At 29.7% G+C, this 15,862-nt stretch overlaps 1 protein-coding gene across 4 annotated transcripts in view; it reads left to right on the forward strand.

The window, feature by feature from the left end:
* The window catches only part of LOC124498737 (glutamate receptor ionotropic, kainate 2), a 32,899-nt gene extending 21,476 nt beyond the window's left edge, over positions 1-11,423 (forward strand). For 3 of the 4 annotated variants that reach the window (XM_075731513.1, XM_075731511.1, XM_075731512.1), the window contains 9 exons: positions 4,371-4,574; positions 4,699-6,469; positions 6,566-7,152; positions 7,232-7,435; positions 7,506-7,658; positions 7,723-8,513; positions 8,698-9,125; positions 9,200-9,483; positions 9,869-11,423. In XM_075731513.1, the coding sequence (XP_075587628.1) occupies positions 4,900-6,469; positions 6,566-7,152; positions 7,232-7,435; positions 7,506-7,658; positions 7,723-8,513; positions 8,698-9,125; positions 9,200-9,483; positions 9,869-11,029 (5,178 nt within the window). In that variant the 5' untranslated portion in view covers positions 4,371-4,574; positions 4,699-4,899 and the 3' untranslated portion in view covers positions 11,030-11,423. The remainder of the gene's footprint in view (positions 1-4,370; positions 4,575-4,698; positions 6,470-6,565; positions 7,153-7,231; positions 7,436-7,505; positions 7,659-7,722; positions 8,514-8,697; positions 9,126-9,199; positions 9,484-9,868) is intronic. The other variant, XM_075731514.1, reaches the window with a different exon arrangement.
* Positions 11,424-15,862: the final 4,439 nt, after the last annotated feature.

Genomic DNA, 15,862 nt, shown 5'->3' on the forward strand with positions numbered 1-15,862 from the left:
TGGAAAATTTGACATTTTTTTAACAAAAAAAAAAAGAAACAAAATCAGAATTATTCCAGGATTTAATCCACTTGGAAAAAATGAATAAATTTTTTGTTAAGAATTTTTTTTTAGGAAAATTCATTCAACAACCAACAATAGTTACTTTTTTTATTCTTTCCGACACATTATGATCGTTGAATATTCATAAGTTTTCAATAATAATCATCATTAACACACACACACACACACACTTTAACACTCTCACACACACACACACAAATTATCATTATCATTAACGATTATAATGGGCTTTATTATTATCATCGTTTAAGGTGTTGTTATTATCATCAATTTTCTACAACAACAACAAAAACAACACTAATTGTATTTCTAATTTGTGTATGTGTGTGTGTGCATGATAATGATGATGGCCAATTCTTGATAAGTGATGTGATATTAAAGCAAAAGGGGTAACTTGAAAAAACAAATTTTCAAAAGTTTTATCAAGTAATTCTATTCATGTTTCAAAGAAGAAGAGAAAAGATGCTAATTTTTCGCTTCTTGTTCTTTAAAGACAAGATAATAATAATGTATGAATGAATACTGCACAATGTTAAATGTTGTCGCTTATTTTGATGGTGTGAAACGAAAAAGTTTTCTTTTTCTGCAAAAAAAAAAAATTACTGGAAATTTTCCCTGTTCAGATCAACTTTTTGTTTCTTCGAACAAAACCAAAAAAAAAACCAATCGATGTTTATATTTGGCCATCTTTTTCTTTCATTGTCATAACGATGATTTGGCATTCATTTTCGTTAAATGAATGCCAAATTATTAAAAACTTTTAATGAAAAAAAAATAAATTCTTATGGATTCTTGATGATTATGATGGTGATGAGTTAAATACAATTCATTTGGAATGAAAAGAATATTCTTTTCATGACAAAAAAAAATTCCTAATTAAGAGATTAAAAAACGTGACAATATTCATTTTTTCGGAATTTTCTTTTCTTTCTAGCAAAAAAGAAGAAATTAGTCCAACAACAGGAAAAAAACCACCAAAATGAACAAGAAAAAAAATTCTTCAACACAATATTTCGAGTCTCTCTCTCTCTCTCTCTCTTTGTTGTCTAGAACCATAAAAAAAATGTCGCTCACTCAGACATTTTCATCATTGGTGTTTTTGAGCCTGTGTCATGTTATCACATTCTCATTGAATTCTCATCTGATGCGATCCCTTTTTATTTTTAAAAGAAAAAAAATTCAAAGTTTAGTTTTGTTCCCAGTTCTTTTGGTTCCATCATATATTATTATCTGGTGTGGCTAGAGCACACCAACACACACACACATTGAATCGATTAATCATCTGAAGTATATACTACACTTATGTTTAAAGAAAGAATAAAGAATTTTTCATTTTCATTCCTGTGTGTGTGTGTATGTTTTTGCTTTAAGGAACAATGTTTCTTATTTGAAATACGGCTGTTGTGTGTTTTTTTCTGGTTTGAAAATGAAAAAAAAAAATGACAAAATGCAGAAGCTAATAGAAGAATGAATGGATGGATGACAATGGAAAAGAAATAAATTTTTGAAATGTTTTCTGGTTTTTTTTTGCATTTCTGTTTCTGCAAAATGTTTTGATTCACATTCACAAATCAATTTGTTGCTACTGTTGTTGTTGCTCAAATTCTATTTAATTAGTTTGTAAAGGTTTTTCTCTACAAACGAGAAACAACAACAACAAGACAAGAAAACAAAAATTGATATCCCATCTGGATTCACTTTTTGTTTGTTTGTTATTTTTATTCTATTGAGCCTTCTGGCTTGTTTTTTTTTCATTCATACTCTCCATATGAATGTCGCACAAACACACACTGAAAAAAGTTTTGTCGATGAAACAAGACGAAAAATTCTTGTCTACACATGAAAATTTGTTTCTCATTAAGGAATTATTACGATAAATGAATGAATGAATGAAATGAATTTACTATTTTATATTCACAATGATGACAATTTTGTTTTTGTGGTTGATCAGAAAAACAGACAGAGAGAGAGAGAGAGCCCTATGGCTTTCACCACCATTATTACATTGTATTTCCAACAAAATCATGTCATGTGGTTTTTTTTGTTTGGTTCGTTTAGTAAAAAACATTACAATTTAGATAATTATTGTCTTTCATCTTTATTCAATCTTATATTTTGTTGTCTGATGTTTCTTTTTGTTTTGTTTGTTTGAATGATGGTTTACATGCCACAAATCAAACAAAGTTTTTTTTTTTTTTTGGTTATTGTTGTTGTTGATGGCCTCAAGTGATTCATTATTATTATTTGCGTTTCATTTTTTTTTCTTGACTTTGAAACTTGGCACATGGTGAAGTGAAAAGAAAACATTTTCTTTTTGTGTGTTAATTGAATTCATTCATACAGATTGGAAAAAAACAAGCAAATTATCGAGAGAGAGAAAGAGTGAGAGAGAGATAATGGAAAATAATTGAGTCGAAAGTTGAAAATTGATTAAAAACCCTAGCGTATGCATATTGAAGATGATTTCATTTAGCTTCCTGAAAACAGAGACGAAAAAAAACAATAACTAAAAATTGTATTGCGTTATAGTTGAATTAAAGATTGAATTGAATTTGTCTTTATGTAAGATTTTTTTTTCTCACGAAAAAATGATTCTTGTGACCGTTATTCAATTGGATAAATAGTTCCATTATTATATACCAACAATCACAATAACTTGAAGTGTTTGTTTCGTTTCGTTTTTCACCATTTTTTTCCTTCTCGGTTATACCGCGTATAAATATATAAATAATACATGGTCGATTAATTTTCGATGTTAACTTTTATTCTTTTCGTTTCGTTGTTCGAGAATATTGTTATCGTTTTTTTTCCATTGTTAAATTATAGTAAATCTTGTCCATTTTTGTTGTTGTTGACCAGAAAAAAAAACTTTTTCGGGTCAAACCTTATTGACTATTCTCTTTCTCTCTCTTCATCTCTCTAGCGGACTTAATTACCAGAATGATAGGCGAGAAATTTTTCATTTAATAGACTTTGAAAACAAAACAAAACAAAAAAAAACAAATTTGAAAATTCAAGCAATATTTTTCTCATGACTTTTATTTTGTGTTCATTTTGATTTAATAATATGGCGTCGGTAATTATATGCGATTATGAAATTACTTTTTACAAGCAAAAAAAAAAGAAAAAAAAATCCACAAAAAAAAATTTAAATTCATTTTAAATAATTCATTCCGTTGTGCTCTATGCTCTATGATTTTTGTCATTGAAAAGAAGAAAAAAAAATTTTTTTATATAAATTGAATTTTAAATTTGAGATAAATCTCTCCTTTTTTTCTCTCTCTCTTTTTTTTATTCATTCATTTGATTCCATTTTGCGGTCATAATCATAAACTTTTCGTCTTCTCTTCTCTCCATCATCATCATCATCATTATTATTATCATCATCCTCATCATCATCTTCATCATTGAGAACTTTATATCCATAAAGTTTTTTTTTTGACTATTAAAAAACAAAAACAGTAACCGTAAGGAATTTTGATGGAGTTTTCGTTCCATTTCATCGTTTGTTTTTTTTTTCATCTTTTTTGATGATCGATTCTCTCGACATTCATTTTCGAATTGATTCGATTCAATTCAATTCAACTCGATTCGATTCGATTCGATTGATTTTTTTTTTCTTCGCTTGTGGTTATACATTTTTTCTATTCCAATAATGGTTTTTTCTATTTCGCTTTTTTTTTGATTGGTTGGTTGGTTGGTTTGTCGGTAATGTTTCGTTCATGATCGTTTCTCATTCATGTTTGTTCGTTGTCTAAATGTATTTGATGATGATGAAATCGATGAAAATTTGTACATAACATACATCATTTGGTCGCAAAAAAAAAAGAAAACATCACTAGCCCGTTCAGTGAATACCGAATATCGATCCAATTTCATTATTGTTGCGGTCATTTCTATATTTTTGTCTATGTTTTGCTTGTTGTTTGAATTTGTAATATTTTTTTTTTATTACAAGAAAAAAATGATTCATAAATAAATAATTGAATTTTCCACACACACACACACATACAGCGTATCATTGCATTGAAATTTCTTGTTTTTTTTTCCAACATTTTGATTGAATGTTGTAACGAATTATTTTATTTCTGAATATTTAGTATTCATTTGAATTTGAATTTTTCCATTTTTCTTGCATAAAAAAATAGGAAAAAAATTCATGATGATGATGATGATGATTCATAATGACCTGTGTGAATGATATATATTCACATTTTAGTCATCAGTCTTCATCATCATCATCATCATAAAAATGAATTTGTAAAATTGAAATAAAAAAAAACTAAAATTCTGATTTTTGATCATAGGTGGCGCTGCAGAATCGTTTGATCGATGAAAAAAAAAACGAAATCAAACAACATGTAATGGACAACTACTAAACAACGATAATAATCAAGAGACACAGACAACTGGCTATAACGAGTGTGAAAAAAAAAATTTCTTTTCACACATTGTGTATGATGTGTATGTTGGTTGATGACCACCAAACAACCATCGACAACAAAAATATGGCAAGTTTTTCTCTGGTTATAATAATTTTATTCACTAAAAATGCTCCGAAATGATTCGTTTTTATTTGATTTTTAATTTTTTTTTTCGTTTTGTTTTGTTTTTTTTTTTTTTTTTTTGGTTCAGAATCAAATCATCATTGATCCATATTGAATACACACACACGCACACACAGTGCCAAATACGATTATGAACAAAATTTGCATAATTGCTAATTGATTACAATTAATATATGCAACAATAATGCGAATAATGAAAATCTATTTATCTCTCATGAAAAACCAAAATTGAAATTATGACAATGGAATTCGTACAACGGCAACGACCATGATTATGATTGTGATGATGATGATGATGATGATGATGATGGAAAAACAAATGACTTTTTCATTGTCAAGGAATTATGATTATTTGGTTATTGTTGAACAAACAATAACAGCAACAACAATAAAAATAACAACAACGAAGATGATGGTGGTGGTGATAATAAAAACGACTATATGTAATGATAATAATAATAATAAACAAAAAAAACAACGAAATAATGAAAATGATGCAATGATGATGAATAATAATGAGATAAATATTAACAATAAAAACAACAACAACAACAAAAACAACGACGACGACGACGATAACGTTGGCAAAATTAATATTTACATGATAAACAACGACGACAAAATAATTGAAAAAATCGATGACAAAACCTTTATCATTATCATTAACTTTTTCATCAATGATGATGATGATGATAATCAATTTATCGATATTGTTAATCATCTTGATCAAATGATCATCATCATCGTTGTTGTTGTTGTTGGCTGCCAGATGTTGTTTATATATTGGTGGTGGAATCATCATCATATGAATTTAAACGACGATGACCGATATTATGTTGATGATGATGATGATGATAGAAACATTAATGTTGTTCCAGCAGTAATATTATTAATAACCGAATTATCAACAACAAAAACATTGATAACGATTCCATTACTCAATCATAATAATGATGACGATGATGATTACCAGTACCAGTTTCATCGTCATCATAAACGAATAATTTTCAATGATACTAAATATTCTGATGATAATGGCGAAAAAGAATTCGCAACTCATTGGTCCAGATCCTCATCATCATCATCATCATCATCATTGGAACAGTCATTTCATTACTGTTATGGTTCCGATATTATAACAGCAATAGAAACTGAAAAAATGGATACATTTTTAATTTTGTCAACAAAAATGCCATCATTATCATCATTATCATCATTATCATCGTTATCAGCGTTATTATTTTTATTTATTTTATTTTATTTTCAAACTTTTCGTTATTATTCAATAAACGATCGACCGACAATAAAACGACAACGTCGACGACAAAGACTACGACAACAATGGTCATCATTATTATCAGAGAAATTTTCATCATCTTCTTTATCGACAACAATTGATTTGGAATCAAATTTATTCAATTTTCATCATCAACAACGAACAAGATCTTTATTATTATCATCATCATCATCAATGGCGACAATATCGATTGTATCGATATTGAAATTTTATCTTTTATTATTACCACCATTATTATTTCAAATATTCATCATCATCATCATTATTAATATGCTTATTCCTTTATTATATTCTTTTGCCTCGGCGGCCATCGCTTCAATCACCGAAAAAGCCTATTCAATTCTTTTGTCAACAATTTCATCCCCATCATCATCATCATCATCATTAAATCATTATCGACTTCATCGACATCGGTATTCAAATATGATTTATACAACAACATCATCAGCATCAGCATCATCATCATGTTTATTTTTATTATTTATAATAATGATTTCCACATTTACATTTGTAAATTCATTGCCCAGTTCTATCAATGTCGGTAAGGTTTTTTTTTACATTATAAAACCGCTACCAATACTTCCATCTATCGTCGATGATTTTTATGATTTTTGCAATTTTCTAATTCTAAAAATAGGTGCCGTATTCACACATGATCGTCTGGATCAAGAGATTGCCTTCAAATTGGCCATTAAACGTATCAATTCGGATCGTATAATTTTACCGCATACAAAATTGATACCGAAAATTGAACATATACAAAAACATGATAGTTTTCATGCTGATAAAAAAGTTTGTGGCCTATTGCATACAGGGGTTGTGGCCATATTTGATCCACTTGATGGTTACATATCTCGTCATTTACAATCAATTTGTGATGCATTAGATATACCGCATTTAGAAACACGTTGGGATTTTACAACCAAACGTGATGATCTGTCGGTGAATTTGTATCCAAAGCCAAATGTTTTGGCTAGAGCATATGTTGATATAGTAAAAGCATGGAATTGGAATCAATTTGCCATTGTTTATGAAGATAATGAAGGACTGATACGTTTACAGGATTTCTTCAAAGAAGCTGAATCCTTGAATTGGCGTATTAAACTACATCAATTTAAACCAGGTAAACCATATCGTGAAACATTTTGGAAAGTTAAAAATGATGGTGAAAAAAACATTATATTGGATGTGAAAAATGAGAATATTTTTCGAGCTTTAAAACATGTAAGTTTCAATCGAATCGAATTTGAGTTTGTAAAATTTATTGAAAAATTATCACTTTTTTCACAAAAAAAAACTACAGGCACAACAAGTTGGCCTGATAACCGAATCGCATAGTTATCTGATAACACAATTAGATTTACATACAATTGATTTAGAGGATTTTAAATTTGGTAAAACAAAAATAACCGCATTCAAGATAATTGATGATTCAAATGAAGAGCTCAAATTATTACGCGAAGATTGGCGTTCCGAATTTCCAAAATATTATTCACCAGAAATTTCGGTAAGTTGAAAAAATTATTAATTAAAATCATTTGGTCAATTTTTTTTTCGTCTCTTGGCAATTCTAATAGACTGAATCGGCATTGATTTATGATGCTGTTAAATTATTGGCAACCGCCATACGTGAATTAGATCATGGACAATCAATCGAAATACAACAAGTTAGCTGCGAAAGTAGTGTACCATGGTCACATGGTAGTTCCTTAATAAATTATATGCGTCCGGTATGTGTTTTTGTAATGAATTTTTTTGATTTTTTGTTTAATTTTACTCCTTTTCACCACAAAGATTGAATTTCGTGGCATAACCGGTTTAGTTGGCTTCAATGATCTTGGTTTCCGTTCATCAATAACATTATCAGTGGTAACGGTATCACCACAAGGTTTGGAAGAAATCGGTACATGGTCTGAAGACGTGGAACAAGAACGTCGTTTAAATATATCGCGTGATTGGACCATACATTATTCATCATCAGCATTAGAGAATAAAACATTGATCATTACAACGATTTTGAATGATCCATACACGATGATTAAAGATTCATCATTTAAACGTATTGGTAATGATCAATTTGAAGGCTATGCAATTGATTTGATATCGGAATTATCGAAACTTTTACATTTCAATTATGAGTTTCGATTGGTAAAAGATGGTGCATACGGTCGGCCGGATAAAGAAGGTAATTGGAATGGTATGATGGGCGAATTAATACGTGGTGAAGCTGATCTGGCCGTTGCTGACCTGACCATTACGTCGAAACGTGAAGATGCTGTTGATTTTACACATCCATTTATGAATACTGGGATTAGTATTCTTTACAAGAAACCAACGAAAAAAATTACATCATTATTCTCATTTCTATCACCATTTTCAAATGTTGTTTGGATCTATGTCGTCTGTGCTTATATCGGGGTTTCGTCAATGTTATTCATCGTTGGACGTATTTCACCATATGAATGGGAAAATCCACATCCTTGTCGACAGAATGAACAAGTTCTTGAGAATGCATTCAGTTTATCAAATAGTTTTTGGTTCACAATCGGATCACTGATGCAACAAGCATCGGATTTAACTCCCAAGTAAGTTTTCGAATTCGCATTCAATATTTATATTCATTGTGTGGTGGCGTGATAACCTCATTAATGATGAACCACAATTCGAACAGATGAGTTTAGTGTAAATATGTTTTTGGGCCTAGTCGAATAAACGTAGTCAATAAATAAACTACCATTATACAATTAATTTTGTTTTCTATTTTCAAAGAGCAATGTCCACCAGAACAATTGCATCGATTTGGTATTTTTTTACATTGATTATGATTGCATCATATACGGCTAATTTGGCTGCATTTTTAACTGTCGAGAAAATTGTTTATCCAATTGAAAATGCTGAAGGATTAGCGACACAAGAGAAAATTAAATATGGTTGCCTTGGGTCTGGATCGACTGCATCATTTTTTGCTGAATCTAATATAACAACATATAAGAAAATGTGGGATTTTATGAGCAAACATTCAGATGTTTTCATGAAATCCAATGAAGAAGGTCGAAAAACTGTCGAGAAAGCCGATGGAATGTATGCCTATCTGATGGAATCAGCATCGATTGAATATATTATCGAAAGAAATTGTAATCTAACACAGATTGGTGGCCTTTTAGATTCTAAAGGATATGGTGTCGCAACACGAAAAGGTGAACAATGTTGTTTTTTACCTGTTTAAATCTGAAAATTTTTTTTTCTCTTTTCAAAACTGATATTTATATAGATTCACCATATCGTACACCATTATCGCAAGCAATATTAAAACTACAAGAAAGTGGTGCATTATTAACATTGAAAGAACGATGGTGGAAACAGAAAAAAGGTGGTGGCCAATGTATTGATGATCCAAAAAAAAGTTCTGGTTCAGTAACGCCATTAAAAATTGATAATGTTGGCGGTGTATTTGTTGTATTATTGGGTGGCTTAAGTTTTTCATTATTTGTCGTGATACTAGAATTTGTTTGGAAATCACGTTATGAACAACCATCGCAACAAAATAATGATCAGGTAATAATGATCAATTTTGTTCGAAATATTTTGATAAATAATAAATCGAAATCAAATTACGTTGATAATTAGATTAGATTAGACCTCACTCTCCATTAGAGATGATTCATTTTCATTTTGAAATTGTCAAATCTCAATCATTATATTTGTCAACGATAAAAGCTGTAATTAGATTTTTGAAAAAAAAAAATTGAAAAAGTTCAATTTCCCACGATCGATAGATTCAGGAAATGATTCAAGTTGGATATGAAGAGAAAAAACAGTAAACAAATTACAAATTTCAAATTAATTTACTTTTTTCTTCTGTTAATTATTCATCCAATTATCAGGAATTTTAATTTTTTTTTCTCGTTTTCTTTCTCTCCAAAATAAAAAAAAAAATTAGAATGAAACAATTTGTGAAGAAATGATGAATGATTTAAAATTTGCGCTAATGTGTCAATCATCATCAAAATTGGTATCAATTTCATCGATTGATGGTCATCATCATCATCATCAACATCATCGTAATCACAATCATCGTCGTTATAGTCAATCAAATATAATAGCATCATCGATGATGACAACGACTACGCCATCAAAATCAATTATTGTACCAAAAGTGTCTTCAACACCATTATTATTTAGTGATTATCATCATCAACATCAGCATGCGTATTCTCATCAACCACAACATCAGGTTCAACAACAACAAGGTTATCAACAATATGATTATGAACCACAAAGACGTCTAATAGCTGGCGGTGGTGGTGGCACTGGTATTGGTAATCAATATTGTCAATATCATCCTCATGATGGTGATGACATTGATGGTAATGGTCAAATTAATCAATCATCAAATAACAATAAATCATCATCATATCTAATACGAAATTCAACAGCAACAACAACACGTTCATTACCACAATCAATCATGAATCGTACAAATAAAATATCATCATTATCGATGTCAACAAATTATAATACTGGTGATTCATCAAATTTATTGATACAGAAACCACCATCAACAGCGAAACAATCATCAAGATCGTTATTATATCATTCTGATAATTGTAAATTAAATCGTGATTTAGAATCATTACAATCATCAAATAATAATCCTATAAAAATGAATCAGAATATTCTGAGTGGTGGTAGTACGGCAACAACATGGCATCGTACAGCATCATCAAAATCATCAACTAATCAACAACAGCAGCAATTTATTATTGCAAAAAATTTGGTTCCAAGACCACGTTCAGGTTTGGATAGCCATCATCAACAACAATCGCAGCATCAGCAGCAGCAGCAGCAGCAACCACAGAAACAATATCGTAATACAACACAACAACAAGCTCAATGTATAAATAGTAATAGTTTATCCAATCTGCCAACAATCAATGTAACAGATGATCATGATAATAACAATGTACAGCCATCAACAACAACAACAACATTGACAAAAAGTGGTAGTATAGGACGTTTAGTTTTAACCGATAATAATGCAAATTTAATTTCACATAAACGTTATAATATTCCATTGATTAATGCATCAATACTTGATTGATTGATTAATATATCGATTTTAATTTGATACAAAACAAAACAAAAAAACAAAAACAAAAACAAAAACAAAAACAAAAACAAAAACAAAACAAACTAGTCCGTATTGATTATGATTGAAAAAACATTTATATAATTAAATAAGCTCAATATTTTAGACAAGACGCAAACAAGCAAACACAAATAAACGTTGAAAAAAATTTGGTTGATGAAAACGAAATTCTCAACCAATTTTGCTGCTGTTTTTTTTCTCTCTCTCTCTCTCTCTCTCTCTCTCTCTCTCTCTCTCTCTCTCTTTGCTAAACTGACAAACATTTTTTTCTTCTTCTTTTTTGTCTTATTTATTTGAAATTCAATCTATTTAATTCAATAAAATTTTTAAATAATTTTACCGAAAATCCGGTATTTTTATCATTAAAATCTACATTGTAAATGAAATATTTGAAATGTGAATATATTAATCACTTATAATAAAAATTCCAATTGCCCACGCGTTATCGATATTATTATTATTATCAGCTTAATAATCGATAATGATGATTGCAGCATCGTTTGTTGTTGTTTGGATGTGGATGAATTTTTCTGAAAATTTTCTGAAATTTTCCATTGCTGAATTGTTTGTTGCGAAGCAATGATGGATGATGACCACTGATTTGAACATTGATTCAAATGTGTATAAGTAAGACAATGTTGCATTAACAGTGAATCACTTATTTCTGTTGAATATTGTAGAAAAAATTTGATTGAACCATCATCATGATGATGATTTATATAGCAATCATTTAAAATTGAACGATGTTGACATTCAATTGAGGATTTATAAATGCAACAAAATTGTTGAATATCATTATCGTCGTTATTGGTGGTGGATAATTGTCGAAATTGATTCAAAATTTGCCAACAATTTTTGACGGTCGTACGTTTAAAACACGATGCATATCGTAGATAATCTAGTGTGAATGATATAAAAAAAAAATTTATTTTAATTTTTTTTCAAACTTTTGAAAATTTTTTGTTTGTTTCAAAACTACCATTTTGTATAGTTAAATTATGACATATTAATTGTAAAACATTTCTAGTGCCATTAATTATGTTCCATATCATTTTATTCATTGATCGTGGCATACATTTATCCAAATAATTCTGTGTACAATGATCACCATATTCTAATAATTGACATGTACGTTGTAATTCCGGATATGTTATCGGAAATGATAACCGAGAATTATTCGTCACACTTATTATATATTGAAGACATTGGTCCAGTTTTTTATGCTTACAATTCGATATTGATTCTCGTTGTTTGTTCATTGATGCATCCACATTTGAATGATTATAAATTATCAAAATTATTATCAATGATGCTGCTATTATGCTTGCTGATAATGGCGACATTATGATATGATCATGACAAACTATTCAAATGAAATGAAATCGTCATTGTCTATCGTCACAATCATTTTTTTTTTTTTGTCGAACCATATGGATTACCATGAATCGAACTGAAATTCTAAAAAAAAACCCAAAATTCAAAAAAATTTTGATCACGTTGCATGCATGTGTGTTTGTTTATGCAAAAAAAAACAAAAACAAAAAAAAAAGTTTTTCGAATTTTTCTTATTCAAACACACAAAAAATTCATTTCATCTGTTTTTTAGCATCAGAATTTTTTTTAATTCAATTTAAATTCTATTCGTAGAAACAAAGATAGAAAGCAAAAGTTTTACTTTTTTTTTCTCAAGAAGACACAGGTTCTTTTGAATATAGATCGTGATGTGACAACCTGAGGGCAGCATAATTTATCCATTTGCCAAGAGTTAACTTATTTTCTACAGAAAAAATTTGAATGAATTTTTTTCTCCATTTAATCCGGATGCAAAATTGATTCCATCAATTCAAGTTGCAATCAATTCTTTTTTCTAAAAGGATAAAAAATAAAAATCTCACTCAGCTATGCAACAATTAGTTACATAGCAAGCATGCACACACACACACACACAAACAACTGGCGTAGTAAGTTACTACGCTAGCTACGATTTATTATATATTTACGACGAAGAAGATGATGATGATGACAAAAAGATAATAATGTGACACTACCTTCCACTTATATTATTTTGATGATGATGATAATGATTGGTAATCGCTATCTCTGTATTGTTATTATCCCACGCTCTCTCTAGCTCTCTAAGATGAAAAAAGATGTCGACCATATATCCGTGTGATATCTTCTATCTATCTATTCTATATTTATAGCTCGTGCAGCAGAATTACGTGTAGCAGTAGTACACACGTAGTATTTACCACTTGATGATGTAATGTTGTTGTGTGTGTGGAGGGTAGTGATTTTTTTTTTGGGTTGTCAATTGTGCATATACTTATTATTATTATTATCATCATCATCTACTTGAAAAAAATAAGGGAAAATAAGAGAATTAATGTAGAGATGAAGACCAGAAACAAAAACAACAGCAACAAAAAAAAACAGAAGCCGGAGTATAATTTTTTTTTTTTTTGGTTCTCACGGTACGGACCTAACTAGCGCGTTTCGCTTCATCGTTTTTGTTTCATTTCATACGCTCGACCGAATTAGCTACATAGTCACTATTTTTCTTCATCGCTTTATTATTTGTATACAGGACAAAATCTGCAATAATCATCACATTCATGATGATGATGACAATTTTGAGTTGAAATTAAGAATGAATTTAATTATATCTATCTAGAATCCAAGATGATGATGGTCAAGCCATTTCGAAAAATGCAAAACCAAGACGATGAAAAAAGTTTTACCTATTGATCCAAATTGATACCATTGAATTTCGTTCCAGAAACTCATACATACACGGGAAATATGTCTGTTTTTCTTGGTCTGTTTTGGGTTTATTCATTTTTAACATTTTCCATACACGCATTGAAATTAAAGCAGATGTTTTTTCTCTCTTTCTCTTTCCAAAATATTCAACAATAGTCATCGGTGGGTAAATAAACCATTTCAAATCCGAATGTATGTCCCTCTCTCTCTCTCTCTTTTTCCATCAAGTTTTGACAATCAATGTTGACCGGGGACCTATCCTTAAAAAAAAAAATTTGCTGAGCAAGCTAGGTCGATTTGGGTAAATATTGCCGTCGTCATTTTTTTATTATTATTATCACTACCAACAACAACAATATCCGCACTAAATAACCAAAAGAAAAAAAATTTTTAACTTCAAGCCCTCAATTTTTTTTCGGAAATGTTTTTCATTCTAAAACCAAGCGAATGAACGAACGAACGAACGAACGAACGAGAGAGCAAGAAGAGAAGCAATGAAATAAAATAGCACTGGAATCAAAATGAAAAAAAAATCTAATACACTTTCCTTCTCCTAAGAAACGGTCAAAGGTCAGTGCATATCTGTGTACTTTGAGTGTTGTTGATTTTTTTTTATTTCACATATCTTTTTTTGACCTTCCTATTACCTATTGCTATTGCCATTGCTACTACTACTATCATTATTATGACTTGACACATAACCAACAGAAAAAAAACAAGAAAAATATGCAACAAATGATATTTTGACCAAATGATCTAGAAGTAAAAATTTTTTTAAAAAAAGGAAAGTAGAGTGAGAGAGAAAAACATCTGCTCAATTATAAAACGATCAATAAATGGTGAATTCAAAAACGCATTCAATACGAATCACAAAAATTCCAATGTTTTTTTTTTAGTTATCCGTTTACCATATGTGTTGGATGTTTCCGCATCCGAAGATTCAATTCAATCATTAATTGAATGGGAGGTGCTGTAATGTAAAGAAATTCAAAACAAAACAAAAAAATAAATTATCGATTAAATGGTGATTGATTAAGAGATTAAAACTGATTGGTAGGAAAAATTTTCTTTTCATTCCAATTATCAGCCATTATCATCATCATTGGATGTGAGCCAAACTATAATGACATTGTCCTCGAAACAAAAACGAAACAAACGAAAAAAAATTTACAAATTCAGCTAGCTTTAAGCTAAATAATAAAAAAAAGATCTGACAATGATCCACCACCTTAATGACATCATTAATTTGTTTTATTTTATTGTGAAATGAACGAACGAACAAAAAAAAATTGAATTTCAATCTCATCTTAATGCATCATCATTCAATTTTTTTTTCTGGGGGGGAGGAGAGGAAGCTTGAAAAATTTTAATGGATAAAAACAAAATTTGACTTTTTTTTCGTTTCTTGTGTTGGTTTCACACTCGTTCGTTTTATTATTTCACATTTTCAATTTCAATGTGTTTGCCCCCGCAACACACAGGACAAACAATTCACACATTTTGTTTTTCTTCTGAAATTTAGCTAGGTTGTTGTTTGCTTCAACAACAGTTTTTTTTTGTCTTCGTCTTTTTTTTTATTTTATTTTATTGATGAAGAACACATTGAGAGCAGCTTTTTTTCTATCATCATCATCATCGTCGTCGTAGTCGTCGTCGTCGTCGTTGTCGTTGTTGTTAAAAGACGGCCAAGTCGTTTTTTTAAAAATTTTTTTTTTGTGTGTGTGCCCGCAAGCTACTTCTCACGCTTTTTTTTCCTTTTCAATCTTCAAGTTTGTTGTTCTGGGGTTCTTCTTGTATCACAACAACGATTTCAATGTCCAATTCTCCAATAGTCTACGAGTTTGTTTATTTTCGTTAAGTCGTCGTCGTCATTGCTTTTTTTTTGGTTGTATTTTTTTTTCGTACGATCAAATCTCCTCTTTATGATGATAATGATAATTTTTTTTTGTTTTGAAAATTTTTTCTTAAAAATAAAAAAAAATCATCGCTCATCATTTGTCGCCATTGATATTGGCCTTTGGC

This window comes from Dermatophagoides farinae, chromosome 5, assembly GCF_024713945.1.
Source record: "Dermatophagoides farinae isolate YC_2012a chromosome 5, ASM2471394v1, whole genome shotgun sequence".
Lineage (NCBI taxonomy): Eukaryota > Metazoa > Arthropoda > Arachnida > Sarcoptiformes > Pyroglyphidae > Dermatophagoides > Dermatophagoides farinae.